The 16,037-nt window shown below is 42.1% G+C and overlaps 1 protein-coding gene across 1 annotated transcript in view; it reads left to right on the top strand.

Moving 5' to 3' along the window:
* Positions 1-16,037, top strand: part of ANO2 (anoctamin 2) — a 1,660,301-nt gene that overhangs the window by 1,461,192 nt on the left and 183,072 nt on the right. Inside the window, exon 18 of the mRNA XM_086939055.1 lies at positions 15,135-15,192. Within this exon, the coding sequence (XP_086795181.1) occupies positions 15,135-15,192 (58 nt within the window). The remainder of the gene's footprint in view (positions 1-15,134; positions 15,193-16,037) is intronic.

The following is a 16,037-nucleotide window of genomic DNA, read 5'->3' on the forward strand; positions in this document are numbered from 1 at the left end:
ACTTAGATAGTTTGAGTCTTTTGCTCAGGTAGTTTGGGCCGATTCCGTGAATGGCTCGAAAGGCAAGGGTCAGGATTTTAAACTGAACCCTTCAGGCGATTGGGAGACAGTGTAAATCATTCCGGTATGCTTTAACCGAATTGTGGGTAGAGATGTTTTCAATAAGCCTAGCTGCCGCATTCTGAACGATTTGCAATCGGTCAATGAGATGGAGGGGGGCTCCAGCATATAGGATGTTGGCGTAGTCCAGATGAGCCGTAATGAGAGCATGGACAATTGTTTTGCGGGAAGTCTGAGGGAGGTAAGGAAAGATCTTCTTGATCATGCGCAACTTGCCAAAGCAAGCTGCGGTGACTTTGTTAACCTGAGCTTTACAGGACATGGTGTTATCAAAAAGGAAGCCGAGATTACGGGCTGACTGTACTGGATTGGGAGGGGGGTTCAACACGGTAGGCCACCACAAGTTGGCTGGGCGGGCTGATTTCTGACTAAAAAAGAGCACCTCAGTTTTGTCTGTATTCAGGGCCAGATGATTAGAAGCCATCCAGGTACAGATGTTGCCAAGGCAGTTACGAAAGTTGGAAAAATGCGAGTCAGAATGGTCTCTAAAAGAAAAAACGAGCTGAGTATCATCAGCGTAAGAGACCACTCTGACTCCCCAAGATTCGACTACCCTGGCAAGAGGGCCCAAATACACGTTAAACAAAAGAGGGCTTAAGGCGGAGCCCTGAGGCACACCGCATACAAGGGGTTTGTCCTCTGATTCAAAAGGACGCAGAAGTACCCTTTGGGATCTCCCTGAGAGAAATGATTTGATCCATGCCAAGGCCGTGCCTCCAATCCCCAACTGCTGCATCCTAGTCACCAGTATATCATGGGACACAGTATCGAATGCAGCGGACAGGTCCAGGAGGACCAGCATGGCCTCCTCGCCCCTGTCCACTGATTCCCTAATTGTCTCTGATACCTCTAGTAAAGCAGTCTCAGTGCTGTATCCGGTTCTGAAACCGGACTGTGAATCATGCAGCAACTGGTTAGTTTCTAGATAAAGGGCCAATTGTTTCTGGACCACTTTCTCTAGAATTTTGGCAGGTTTAGGCAGAAGAGAAATGGGACGGTAATTGCTAAATTGAGAAGGATCTGCATCTGGTTTCTTTAAAATAGGGAGCAACCTAGCTTGTTTCCAAACTGAAGGGAATTGGCCAAGAGTCAAAGAAGAGTTCCATATAGCAAGGAGGGGGTAGATTAAAACAGGGGCAAGATTAACCATCACTTTCGCAGGAACTGGGTCCAGCGGGGATCCTGACTTAACCTGGTTTAAAAGTGTCAGGGCTGAATCTGAGGTCAGCTCAACAAAGGAATTAAATGAACAGAGCTGGGTGTCTGATACTCCTGGCTGGGGACTAGAAGGTACAGGATCAAAGGAAGACGATAGTTTGATGATTTTTTCCTGGAAGAAATCGGAAAGTCCGTTACAGAGGCCTTGAGTGGGGGCACATTGGGCTTTCAATACAGGCGGATTCACGAAATCCTTCACAATTGTGAAGAGAGTTTTTGAAGAATTCTCAGCCTGTTGAATAAGTTTTGAGAAGTAAGCTCTCATCGTGGACCTCTTAAGTTTTTGAAATTTGTTTAAAGCCGTTTTATAGGCTGATTTGATGGTAGGGTCGTAAGACTTGCGCCATTTTCGTTCCAACTGTTTGCATCTGCTCTTTTCCTCTCTCAACGTGGGAGAGAACCAAGGAGCAGATGGGCGAGATCTAGAGGAAGTCATGGGGGCCAGAGGGGAAATGATATCTAATGCAGTGGTGAGAGCAGAGTTAAATCTCATTGTTTCCTTGTCAAGGTCTTCCAATGGATTAAAATGATAGCGAAAACAGGGATCTATGGCCTCACAGGTAACTTTAGACCATTTACGTCCTATATCTCTGTTAATGGAGGAGGGAAGGGGCAGGGAGGGGACAGTGATTTCAAAAGGGAGGAGGAAGTGGTCTGACCACGTGAGGGGTAAGGAAGGAAGAGAGGTGATGCCAGGGTGGTTCGTAAAAATAAGATCAAGCGTGTGACCTGCTTTATGGGTAGGACCCTTAATTAACTGGGACAGGGTCAGGCCCTGTAAAGTTTCAAGCAAAAATGATGCTTGGGTGCAGGCGGGATTGTCAACATGAAGATTGAAATCTCCCAACACTGTAAAATAAGAGTGTTTAAGGGAAAAATCCGCAATTGAATGTAGCAAGGCGCTAAGGGATGCGGAAGTGGCAGTGGGGGGATTATAAACCAAGATGCCAGCAAAGATCGTGGTGGCGGAGTCCATTATTGTAAGATACATGGCTTCAATGAGCCCCAGGTTAGGTATTTTTTTTATATTCATAATGAGGTGGGACTTAGCAATAACAGCAAGGCCCCCTCCTGATTTGGAGTTGTCACGATTGACTCCCAACAGGCGATAGCCAGGGGGAATGGCCAAGTATGTGTCTGGTTTTGAAGAATCTTTAAGCCACGTTTCTGTATGGAATAGTATGTCCCATTTATGAGTATCCAGCAAGAGCCAAATGTCTGATGCGTGCGCAGGCAGGGAGCGGCAGTTTATTAGGGCTGCATTTAGATGAAACGGAAGCATCGGTTTAACAGGTATCTGAGTCTGAAAGTCCCGTTTTCGCATACTGGGAATAGAGTAATTACACCGAGCGCAGATAAAGGTAGACTTTTCCAAATCCAAGGGGCTACAGCAGACTGTGGGTGAACAGATGCCTTGTCTTAGTGTGGCAAGTTGGCTGCTGGTCCAGATGATTGTTTGGGGACGAGAGACAGGGGGAATAGCGCTAGGCGCAGGCCAGGCGCGGACGGGCTAGGCATGGGCGGAAAATCCGTTCCGCTCGCGGATTTTGCGGATTTTCGGGAAATCCGCAATCCGCGAGATTTGCGAATTTCCTGCAAAATCCGCAAATCCGCGAGCAGCGGATTTTGCTCGCACTGCTCGCACTGTTCGCGTGAGTTCGCGCCCCGCGAATAAGTGCGAAATTGCAGAAATACGATCTAAGCAAAACTGAAAGTAACTACTTACCAGGTTCAAAAGTTCAGGCACATCATTAGTAGCCATTTCCTGTAGTGCTTCCTGAGGGGCCCCTCCAGAGTTCAGTTGCCAGTTGAAACTATTATGTGACCCTGCTCTGAACCTCAGAATAGTTACACATATGCCACAAAGGTCATGAATTACAGCTAAGGGAGACAAGCAGGAGCCAGGCTGGAAGTTAAAATCCATTAATCAGCCCCTAATTCATTATTGTCAGTTGGGGCAGGGCAGGTGTTGTAACTAATTTTGCAACAATGAAAGCACTTAGCAAGTGCAAAAGATCACTAATCAGGGCGCACTAAGGAAGCAGGTGCCAGCTAAAAAAATATTCTGTGACACATTAATCAGCCCCAAATTAATTCAGGTCACTTGAGGCAGGGAAGGTGTGCTTTGCTTTGCCGAAAATAATGTACACTGGACAACCAGAGGGTGTGGTGATGAAACAGAGGGTGGCATGGGTGGGCCAGAGGGTGGCATGAGTAGTCAGAGAGTGGCAGTGGTGACAGAGAGTGGCAGTGATGAAGAAGAGTGTCCCAAACAGGTTGGACACGTAGAAACAACAAGTTCGCAAAACTTGCGACCCGACAGGTAAGTTCGCAAATTGCGAAATTGTAAAAACCCTCGCGAACTGGCAGAAACACGGGCGAACACAAAAAAAAAAAATCCGCAAATTCGCGGGAATTCGCGGATTTTGCGGATTGCGAATCCGCAAATCCGCAAAATTCGCGAACGCGAGATCCGCAAAATTCGCTCATGCTTAGGACGGGCGCAGACGGGCTTGCCTTAGGCGCGCCTTCGGCGCGCCATCCGCGCGCCCGCTGCGCCCGCCCGCTGCACGGGCGAGATAGTTCCTTTCCTTTATCCATATCCGGAAGAGGGTGGGAGGAGGGTGGGAGGCGTCCAGGAGCTGGAGCGCTACCCTGCCTCCCCCCAAGATGGCGGTTTCTCGCGATCTCCCAGCCGGCGAGAGCGCTGTGCTCGGCTGTACCGGGGGAGAGAGAACAATGACAGGACCCCTGCGACGAAGCAGATCTCGTCAGGTCTGAAGTAAGAGCAATTACCAAATTAAAACCGTATCGGTTAAAATATCTACAATATTTAAAATGCACTCGAAGTCAGCACTGCACACAAGTTGTAATCACATTGCATACAATTTAAGTTCTGTCAAATTCTGTAACACGTAATAGTGCCTTCCGCTATTGAGAGGGAAAGAAAGAGGTGCCCCCGGCTTCCGCCTCAGGGGTGAAAACAAGTAATCTGCGACATGAACCAGTAACACACCTTAAGTAGTGAGGGAGGGCGGGAGGCGTCCAGGAGCTGGAGCGCTATCCTGCCTCCCCCCAAGATGGCGGTTTCTCGCGTTCTCCAAGCCGGCGAGAGCGCTGTGCTCGGCTGCACCGGGGGAGAGAGAACAATGACAGGACCCCTGCGACGAAGCAGATCTCGTCAGGTCTGAAGTAAGAGCAATTACCAAATTAAAACCGTATCGGTTAAAATATCTACAATATTTAAAATGCACTCGAAGTCAGCACTGCATACAAGTTGTAATCACATTGCATACAATTTAAGTTCTGTCAAATTCTGTCACACGTAATAGTGCCTTCCGCTATTGAGAGGGAAAGAAAGAGGTGCCCCCGGCTTCCGCCTCAGGGGTGAAAACAAGTATTGAACAGAGGGCCACTGTCCGCAGATATCTGACATAACACTGAGTTATCATGATCCGCAGTACCAAGCAGTCTAATGAGCGATTCTGAGACCCATGCCTAGCAGGTTCGCCCTTTTATGTTTACCAGTTGCTATTTGTTAATTACCAGAAACTGCGACCCACTTGGTCACTAGAATCAGAGGTACACTAGCCATCGACAGATCGCGTGACAATCTATTGAGTCATTATAAAAAACAATAGCTAATTTGTCATTTATAATGACTGAGCCAAAGTGGGGGCACACATAATATGGAACCTTCCATTCTGTGATTAACAGACAACACTATCAACTAAGGCACTATGGGCCCGATGTAGGTAAATCCCATTTACCGATTTTGAAATACCGAATCCTACCGATTCGGTATTTCAAAATCGGTAAATGGTATGTAGGTCCCAACATCTGGATTCGATACCGAATCCTTAGCAATTCTTTAATTACCGATTCGGTAAATACCGAATCGGTAATGCCCATTCAATCCTATGGGCTTTGAAGCCCATAGGAATGATTAGGCATTACCGATTCGGTATTTACCGAATCGGTAATTAAAGAATTCACAAGGGTGCAGGGGGTGTCACTTTGACACCCTCTGGCACCCCCAAAACAGGCACAGGTGCCATGTGGCCGGCATACCTGCCCTAAGGGCAGGTCTGCCTGTCACATGACATAGGTGTGCATGCACACATGTGCATGCACACCGGAATCGGTATTTTACCATGGATTTGTATTCCATGGTAAAATACCGATTCTGTAAGCCATGTGCAGAAGGTACATTGCCTACCTACATTGCATTTTCGGTAATTTTACCGAATCGGTAAATATTACCGAATCGGTAATTATTTTACCGAATCGGTACATATTACCGAATCGGTAAATTTACCGAATCGGTAATGATACCGATTCGGTAAAATTACCGAAAATGTGCCCCTACATCTCGGTTGCCCTTTACCGATCGGAAACGGCCGAAAATCGGTATTTTCGGCCAATTCGGATCGATGAAGGGCTACCTACATCGGGCCCTATAACCCTAGGGATATAATCCAATGAATCGGGTACTGTGACACTGAGTCACAATGATAATATCAACCCAATTGGAGTCTGGTATCTGAACAGAGTACACAGCCTTAGAATTTTAAGATGAAACAATAGGTTACAGGTAAACCAGAGCACTTGCGTGAAAATCACAAATGTTCCCAGACATCAAGCACACACTGAGTAACATTTTGACATTGGGACAGCGATTCTGAGCACTTCGCTTCCTCACAATGAATATATGATAAGCCTGCCAAGAAATGTTATCAGATTATGTGACATACCTCAATGCAATTAGTTCCTTTAATAATGTGTGTTTTTGCTTACTCCTAAGAATCTTTGTTTTAACGAACTCAGAGTTTGTTTGTCAACACTGGTACATATCAGTCCAAATTCCATACTGCTGCCAGATGGCTAGATTGGACCTCTTTGTATATATATATACATATATATATATATATATATATATATATATATATATATATATATATATATATATATATATATATATATATATATATATATATATATATATATATATATATATATATATATATATATATATATATATATATATATATATATATATAGCAACTGACAATGGACTCACATTCTGGTACATATCAGTCCAAATTCCATACTGCTGCCAGATGGCTAGATTGGACCTCTTTGTATATATATATATATATATATATATATATATATATATATATATATATATATATATATATATATATATATATATATATAGCAACTGACAATGGACTCACATTCTGTGAGCAAGACTTAAAGTCGAAAGGCATTGGTGGTGGGCTGAGACGCAGCTGTTTATTTGCACAATTAATACCTTGATGTTTTACATTTGTATCATATTATTGTGTTAGTAATACGTAACAGAGACGGCAGCGGCTGGACTGTGAGTGCTGCATTGGACCACTTTGTTAAATTATATATATATATATATATATATATATATATATATATATATATATATATATATATATATATGTTACCTACTGGCGGTCGCCAGTAGGTATATATAGTTAGGATTTTTTCTCTATGGGATTTTTGAAAATTCTATGTCTAATAACTTTGGCGTTTGTGGATGGAATTGGCTGAAGTTTTCAGGAAAATTGAACATTTTGTTTCTGAGCAGCCCCTGACAATTTAGGGGGGTTTCATCAAGGGGGGGCTGAGAAAAAAGGGGGGTCCCAAAACATGTTTTTCCCATGTTAATTTCCATAGGGCGGTTGGCCTCACTTTTAGCTCGAATGGCTGAATGGATTTGCACGAAACTTGGCAAAATTGTAGGGACTGTTTGCCCGATGTGCCTTTGCTAGGTCTCAATATATGTGCTCCAGTGGATTTTGAGTAATTTAGTTTCAAAAAAATATATATATCTGGGCGGAGCCTAACCACACATCTGATCTGATTGGCTGTCAGCACTTCATCCAAGAAGTGTTGGCAGCCATCTTGGGACCAATATACATGATAGCACCTCATTAAAAAGCATTGTAGTTAATAGAGGGTTTTAGGACTTTAGTTACATTATAAATCATTTGTTGATGGTACCATACTCGTTTTAGGAATTGTGGTGGGTTCTAAGGTGATTTTACCATGTGAAAAATGCCTTCTGCTGTGATATCATGAATATTGTTTGAAAGAAAACTAATATCTCATGATTTTCCCACAGTGGTTTGGAAGGGGATCTATAAGCTAAACTGAAAGCATATTTTCTGTAAATTCACATTATCTTTCTCAGTCATGTGAAAATGAAGTCTGACATTCTCAGTAAAACATGTACATCCAACAAGGACAGAGACTGTCAGTTGATTCCTTTGTGCTCTACTGCAGCCTCCTAAAGTGTTCTAAAGAACAACTAGAGCGCTAACAGTCCTACGTATTACAAAGGTATAGCACACCTGGAGCCATTGTGATGGGAATAAAGTGGTAACTCTTAAAACACTTAATTTAAAAAGGAACAAAATGAGGGGGTATATTATGCAATAGTAGGTATTATTAGTGCTGCAGAAAGAAAAATTAGGGCACATTTTGAGTGACTTTTCAAATCCTCTTCTATTTCATTAAAAAATTCTGACATGCAGTCTCCCAAAATGGCCACCAGAGACAAAAGAGCCCAAATGTAGCCCAAATATCACCCAGATGTAGCCCAAGTATAGCCCAATGACAGAATGTCCCAGAGTGTTCTAAAGAACAACTAGAGCGCTAACAGTCCTACTTATTACAAAGGTATGGCACACCTGAAGCCATCTTGATTGGAATAAAGTGGTAACTCTTAAAACATTTAATTTAAAAAGGAACAAAATGAGGGGGTATATTTTGCCATATGAATTATGATTAGTGCTGCAGAAAGAAAAATTAGGGCACATTTTGAGTGACTTCTCAAACCCTCTTCAATTTCATTAAAAAATTCTGACATACAGTCTCCCAAGATGGCCACCAGAGACAAAAGAGCCTAAATGTAGCCCAAATATCACCCAGATGTACCCCAAGTATAGCCCAATGACAGAATGTCCCAGAGTGTTCTAAAGAACAACTAGAGCGCTAACAGTCTTACTTATGACAAAAGTATGGCACACCAGAAGCCATCTTGATTGGAATGAAGTGGTAAGTCTGAAAACACTCAATTTAAAAAGGAACAACATGAGGGGGTTAATTTTGCCATAGAAAGTATGATTAGTGCTTCAGAAAGAAAAATTAGGGATCATTTTGAGTGACTTCTCAAATCCTCTTCTATTTCATTAAAAAAATTCCGACATGCAGACTGAAACATGCACTTTGAATACCAGCAGCAGACGTCCCTGGTGAGCAGTAGCTTTACTACAGTGATCTAATGTGCAACTAGAGTGCTAACATTCAGAATTTATGGCAAATGTGTGACACATCTGAATGCCTTCTTGATGGAACCAAAGTAAACAAGCATTGAAAATGCAATAGATCTCGCCCTCGTTTAAGTTAAAGCCATTCTGTTTGTAATGAGGTGGCTTTTTAGCTTTGCTTTTATTAGTGTTATTTCAACTTTCATGTAAATAACATGCATCTGTATGCATATATGTACATGTTTGCATGCATTTATGTTTGTATTTATATAGATATACAGATGATATATGTTTATATATGTATGTATATATATATATTCACTGAAAAAACCATAGGTTATAGACCATATATAGTTAGGAATTAGCATTTACAAAACCTTGAAAATTCACTGAAAAAACCATAGGTTATAGACCATATATAGTTAGGAATTAGCATTTACAAAACCTTGAAAATTCACTGAAAAAACCATAGGTTATAGACCATATATAGTTAGGAATTCGCATTTACAAAACCTTATTTTACTCACACAAAACCATTGAAATTCCATATATAGTTAGTTGCACTAACTATATATCGCGCACCCGCAATCCACTGCTGATGATGTCACATATTACATCATTCATGACATGGTCAGTGACATCACTGATGACATCACTGATGACATCTCAAATGACATCACTGATGACATCACTGATGACAACATCCAGTGACTGTATGTTTCTGTAAAGTTAAAATATGTCTTACATATTGAAGAATGAGTGGATGTATAAGTGTCTGGATGAAGGATTTAGTAGGTGCATGACTGACTGTATGAGTGAGTGATTAAATGTGTCTCACTGAGTGCATGGGTTAGTGACTAAACTGTCTTAATTTGTCTTAATTTGTGCATCATTATGTCTGTTGTTCTGTAAACTGTTGCATGTGTTGATAAGTACCTATATGAGTAACTATATGGGTTATTGATTGGTTGCCCAAGTATTTGTATGGGAGACTGAGTGTGTGTGTGGGTGGCTGGGAGGTGTATGACTCTGTGCATAGATGTGTGAGCAGTTGATTCACTAGATGTATGGTTTCAAAAGTGCATGTGGAAACAGCTGTATGGGCGGTTGACTGTGTGCATGAGTGTATTGGTGAGTGAATGGATATCTCAGTGCTACATGTCAAAGTAAGTACATATGTAAAACACAGTACATGTGAGAGTTGACATATATAAATAACTGTGCATAAGAGCCAGTGAATGTGTGAGTGGCTGTATGGATCATTGTGAACTTGTATCAGGGATTGTATAAGAGAGTAAATATGTATTAGTATATGTTTGAATAAGTAAAGTTTGTATAACTGTATAGTTGAGGAAATGGAGGTGTGATTGATTCTTTGCATGACTGACTAGGTGTGTGAGTAACTCCATGGATGAGTGACAGTCTGTGAGTGTCTGTGTACACTGATTGTATCTAAGGTTATATTAGAGTCTGAAGAGGTTCATCGTATTATCACATGAATGATATCATCAGTGATGTGATCAGTAATATCAAATGAGATGTCATCAGTGATGTCATCAGTGATGTCATTTGAGATGTCATCAGTGATGTCATTTGAGATGTCATCAGTGATGTCATCAGTGATGTCACTGACCATGTCATGAATGAAGTAATATGTGACATCATCAGCAGGGGATTGCGGGTGCGCGATATATAGTTAGTGCAACTAACTATATATGGAATTTCAATGGTTTTATGTGAGTAAAATAAGGTTTTGTAAATGCGAATTCCTAACTATATATGGTCTATAACCTATGGTTTTTTCAGTGAATATATATATATATATATGTGTATATATATATATATATATATATATATGTATATGTATGTATATATATATATATTTTATATATTATATATATATATATATATATATATATATATATATATATATATATATATATATATATATATATATATATATATATATATATATATATATATATATATATATATATATATGTTGGAGTGTACTTCTGCTGTCCAAACTGCAGCAGCTGGGATGTAGAAACCTTTTGTCCACTTTTCCCCCAAAGAACTGCTGGGAATCTGGGTCTTCTGTCTGCTGAAATGATGGTCTGATTCAACTTGCTGATTTGCCACGTCGAAGGAGTTCTGACTTCCAGAAAAGTCCAAATGTAGAAGACCTCATCTGGATGGACGCTAACCAGCAACCTAGCAAGTTTAAGGCCTCTCTGGGCACAGTCTTCGGACTTTGCCCGCTCGTAGCTTTCATGTCTTCATTTACGACCATGCCAGGACTCTTCACTCCAGCAAACCTCCACCAGTGAGTAGTATCCAGCTTACAGCTTTCTCCATCAATGACTCTTCAATGACCCCTTTTCCTCCAGAAACAAATCTAGGTCAGACCGTAAGCTTTCCACCAATGATGAACCTGGTCTGTGTATCTGACCCACCTTGAATTGTGGATGGTCTTAACTTTTGACTTTGACCCAGTCTAGTGCCCAGATCACCACAGTTGCTATTTGTGGTTTTGGTGCTATTTTTATTTAAAACTTTAAAAAATCAGGCCTCTGGTTCTACCTATTGGGTTTTTGTCATTTGATTATTTACAATATACACTATATTTCTGAATTGGTTTGGGGTTTTTCTTATGTTGTGTTTCACTTTATTTGTGTTTGAGTACTACATAATTACTTTAGACAGTGCCTCATAGCTTCATGCCAAGCTACCAGAGGGGTAATCACAGGTTGACTTAGTGACTTTTGGCAAGGATTGTGATTATTATTCGAGGTCGGTCCTTACCCCATCACCTAATACTACAATTTCTTACAAGCATATTTCATTCCGGATATGATGCAAACGCCTTGTTATCATCATGAAATTTGTCAAAATTATGGGAAAATAATACATATTAACAGTTTTGCAGGAGAGAATAAATCCTCCTATGTTTTCTGACCTGTTTTTGTTGGCTCTAGGACACTGGGGACTTTACCACTGATGATCAGTTCTAAAGTGCATATGTTCTCTGTGTAAATTCTGATTATATTTGGTAATCCATGATTGTAATATTTGATTTACTGGTAAGCCCCTAGCAAAGTCTACAGCGTGTGCCAGAGCCTGTAAATCAAATGCTACTAGTGGGCTTGCCACATGAGAAGCCCTGCAATGTGAAGACCTGCCACTGCAGTGTCTGTGTGCAGTTTTTAACTGCCATGTCGACCTGGCAAGTGCAACCAATTGCTAAGCCCTAACCTTCCCTTTTCTTACATGTAAGGCACCCCTCAGGTAGGCCCAAGGTATCCCCATGGGCAATGTGCAGTGTATGTGAAAGTTAGGACATGTACTGGTGCATGTGATGTGTCCTGATAGTGAAATACTGTTAATTTCGCTTTTCAGTATTGAAAGGCTATCTGTCCCATAGGATGCCATGGGAGATACTTCGTAACATCTTACAAATTTAACTTCCAATTGGGACAACATTGAGGAATAAAGTGTAGGCTCTCTGAACTCAACATTTACTAAAGTATCCTTTAGTAAAGATGTTTTTTCAAATTGTGTATTTGGTAATGCCACTTTTAACCATTCTGTGTGCCTCTGTCTTTGTGGATTGACTCTCTGGTTTTGGAGTGACAGGGGCTGGGGATGTGCATTCACTGTAGACAGCCACTCCGGGGGGTGAGGTGTGACTGGCCCTTCCTGGAGGACTCAGAGCTGAGTTGAATAGACCTTGGCTGTATTTAGAGTAGTGGGAGGAGTTTTCTTTGCACCTAAATAGAGGCTCTCCCCTCCCCCCCCTTTGGTCATACTACACCAGTGAGGACAGAACTGGTCTCAGAGACCCTTGCACAAAAACGAACAAACACAAAATGGGATATAAGTAGTAGACTTAAACCCCAGAACGTTAGATCACTTCTGGACTCAGGAAGAACCTTTGTCAGGGAGAAGAGCTGGAGAATTGTGAAGAGCAGTACTGTCCCTTTGCTGTGTGATGTGTGCTGTGCTGGTTTGGCCTGCAGTTCTTGCTTCTGCCAAGGAAAGGACAAAGACTGGATCTTTGTTGAGAAACCTACTTCAAGAAGAATCTCCAAGGGCTTGTGTGTGCTGGCCTCCTGTTCTGAAGTCTCAGGTACATAAAGACTTCTCCACTAGCTCCCCTAAACGCTATTGCTGAGAATTCTGGCCTGCCAGGGGGTGCTTCTGGAGGTTATTCCTGCGGTTGGGAGCTGGAAGAAACCTAACAGATGCAAGAAAAGCAATCTCCAATGCCGTCTGTGACACCGCCATGATGCTGTGACCTGCACCAAGGCCACGGGCACCGCTCGTGAAGTACACAATGTCCCGCCCAGCCTGTACCAAAACTCCAACGCCCTTCAACGCTTGCCGATGCCTGCACTTATCGGCATTCCGACGCCAGCGCTCGCACGACACCTGTCAATGCCAGCGCCTGTATCCTGTTATTATGGCACCGATAACCGCAGAGGGTGACTCCACAAACTCGCCGACTTAGCACCGCCTCACTGTGATGCCTCACCGCTGACACAACCTTCTACCCCTGTCCAGGATTTAACAAGTCGCCTCCTCGCGGACATGACGCCTCACCTCCCCGTGGCAGCCAAGGAGCTGGCCTCGAACCAGCACCCACGCCACACCTTCACAATGCCCTACATTGTCATAGACTTCATTTCCAAAGGTACTGCTTGTTTGGGGGTCCATTTGACTCCATGCCCGAAGCTGTGGCCCTCATGGTCAGTGCCTTTCTTTGGATTTATTGCGGTCATGACATTGCAATATCATCAGGTAGCGCTATTTGTTTTCTACAAGCTTTCTTTTGGAAGTCACTGATTTGAAGTACTATCTTACTATGTGTGTGTTGGATTTTGTTTTGGTCTTGTTGAGTTTACATAAAGATTCTTTATTTTTCTAAACTGGCGTCCATTTTTGGTCCTATCACTGTATTACTGTGTGTTTTGAGTACACATACTTTACACATTCCTGTTGGGATAAACTTGTCTGCTCGTGCTAAGTTACCAAGGGGGTGAGCAGGCGTTATCAAAAGTGTATATCCCCCTTGCATTCACTAGAAGCAAGGGTTCCTACTTGGACACATGTACCTACCTATGCCAACTAGAGACCCCCCCAGTTCTAACAAATTGATTGATCTGTAACATTACTTACATTTACTTATAACATATTTTCCCAGAACAATCTCAAACTAGAGCATACTCTTCAACCCTCTTCATCATCACCAGAGTGCTTTAGTGGCATTTCTGACTGAAAACATTGATTAACCTACCCAAAACCATCTCATTCTGAGCTCATAGAGATGTTATCTTTCTGAAACTAATGCCTTATAATCCCCAGTGACTGCTGTCTTTTATACCTCTGCTCATTAATGGGCATTAGCAGTGTCGAATCTGATGAGATGTATCCATGCATACCCTACATAGTCTTGACAATGATTGCCACAAGCACAAATGTTGTATGGATGCCCTTCTAATTGACTAATACTAAAGTGGTCACATCATCGGAGGGTTCCAATTGCTCTTCTTCACTATACAGTGTCATCTCCAGCAGACATGTACAAGACACAGAGACCATAGCATTGGTAGTAGGGTTACAGGTTGATATAGTCTATCTCGAGGGGATACAGGGACTGCAACAATTATATATGTATATCAAAAAGTAGCACATAATACAACATTATCCATTGGTGATGGATTAAATGCTGAATTGAGATGGGGAACCATATCGAATGAGCCTGTTGATGCAGGAGGCTCAGGGGAGCGAGCTGAAGTATTTCCAGAGAGTTATGCAATTATGGAATACACCCAACTTCTCTGTGCTTTCTGTCACATCTTAGGTTCTTCAGGAGCTAATACACAGTGATGAAAGTGGCCAACCACAAGCTACACCTATTGTAGGATTTAGCAGCCATGCATTCACAATGTATGTTCCTACCTTCTCAAGAAGGTACATGCTACGCATTGAGGTGCTGAACACTAGACTGTGCTGCTTTCAGTGCTGCTCCCGGCGCAACCTTATATTTGAGACCTTTTAGCCATATCATTAATGTCTAAAACACAGACAATTACCTAACTGAATGCAGAGGTCCAGGTTAAACCTGGGAGTTAAAGTTGGGCTTTAATGTCCACTATTAAATTAAATTTTAAGCAAGGTTTTCTCTCTTGATGTAGTTTTGTATTTTGTTCTAAAGAATGCCACTTGTTCAAACAGTAGGGACTGAAACAACAAATCCTGTGACCTGTACCAATGTGGCCTGTACATTTTAGACTTAATTAAGAAAATTGGAACTCGTTATCCTTCTTTTTTAAAGCAAATCATAGTTAGTGATATGTATGGTTGTTAATGGCTATGAGATATAAAAAATCTGAGTTTCAAACAAAACCTTTTCTAATCAGATGTGATATGATTTTAATGTCCTTGTTGGCAATAATTACAGGTTTTGTTTATCGTTGTCTACAGATTTGTTGGTCGGCCCGGAAGTTATGCATATATTTTTAATGATTACAGAGTTGAAGGGGTAAGTACATGCAAAATTGTTTTCTTTACTGCTCTGTGATGTTGTCTTAACATGGATTAGATGAAACAGTTAAATTGTTAAACATTGCATTCATACAATATGTGAACACTAACAAGGAATGAACTAACACGCAGATTAAAAAATATATTGATCAGCAATATTTACAAAAAAACATGTTGATGTTCTAAATATATAGGGGCAGATTTATGAGGCCGTTGCGCCGCAATTGCGTCACTTTTTTGTGACGCAACTGCGGCGCTAACAATGCGCCCTATTTACAACGTGACGCATCTAGGAGATGCGTCACGTTGTAAAGCACTGCGCCATAAGGAGGCGTTCCTGCGCAGGGGGGGGCGTTCCTGCGCAGGAACGCCTTCTGAAAGTGGCTGAGTGAAATCTATGAGATTTCACTGAGTCACTTTCTGGCCAATGCTGTGTCAAAACCCTGCGCCTGCTTGAAGCAGGCGTAGGTCTTGATGCAGCATTAGTTGAATGGGGCTCCCCAGAGCCTTGCTGGAGCTGCGTCGCGCTTGCGACGCAACTCCAGCAATGCGCCACATTTCCGGCACAGATGCGTCACGCATCTGTGCCGTTTTTGCACCATGGTGCGCCGCATTATAAATGCGGCGCACCATGGGTGGCGTAGCTCTGGCGCACTGTGGCGCATGTTAACTGGCGCATCCCTCGGGATGCGCCAGTTAACATAAATCTGCCCCATAGTTAATAAGGTTGAGGTGTATCATCAGGACTGTCTGAGACTTCATAAGACTAAGGGCCTTAATATGAGTTAGGCAGTCAAAGGATCGAAAACTCATAGTGACGCAGCAGTGGTGGTCTGGTCACTG

Source organism: Lissotriton vulgaris, chromosome 1_1 (genome assembly GCF_964263255.1).
Source record: "Lissotriton vulgaris chromosome 1_1, aLisVul1.2, whole genome shotgun sequence".
In the NCBI taxonomy this organism is placed as follows: Eukaryota; Metazoa; Chordata; class Amphibia; order Caudata; family Salamandridae; genus Lissotriton; species Lissotriton vulgaris.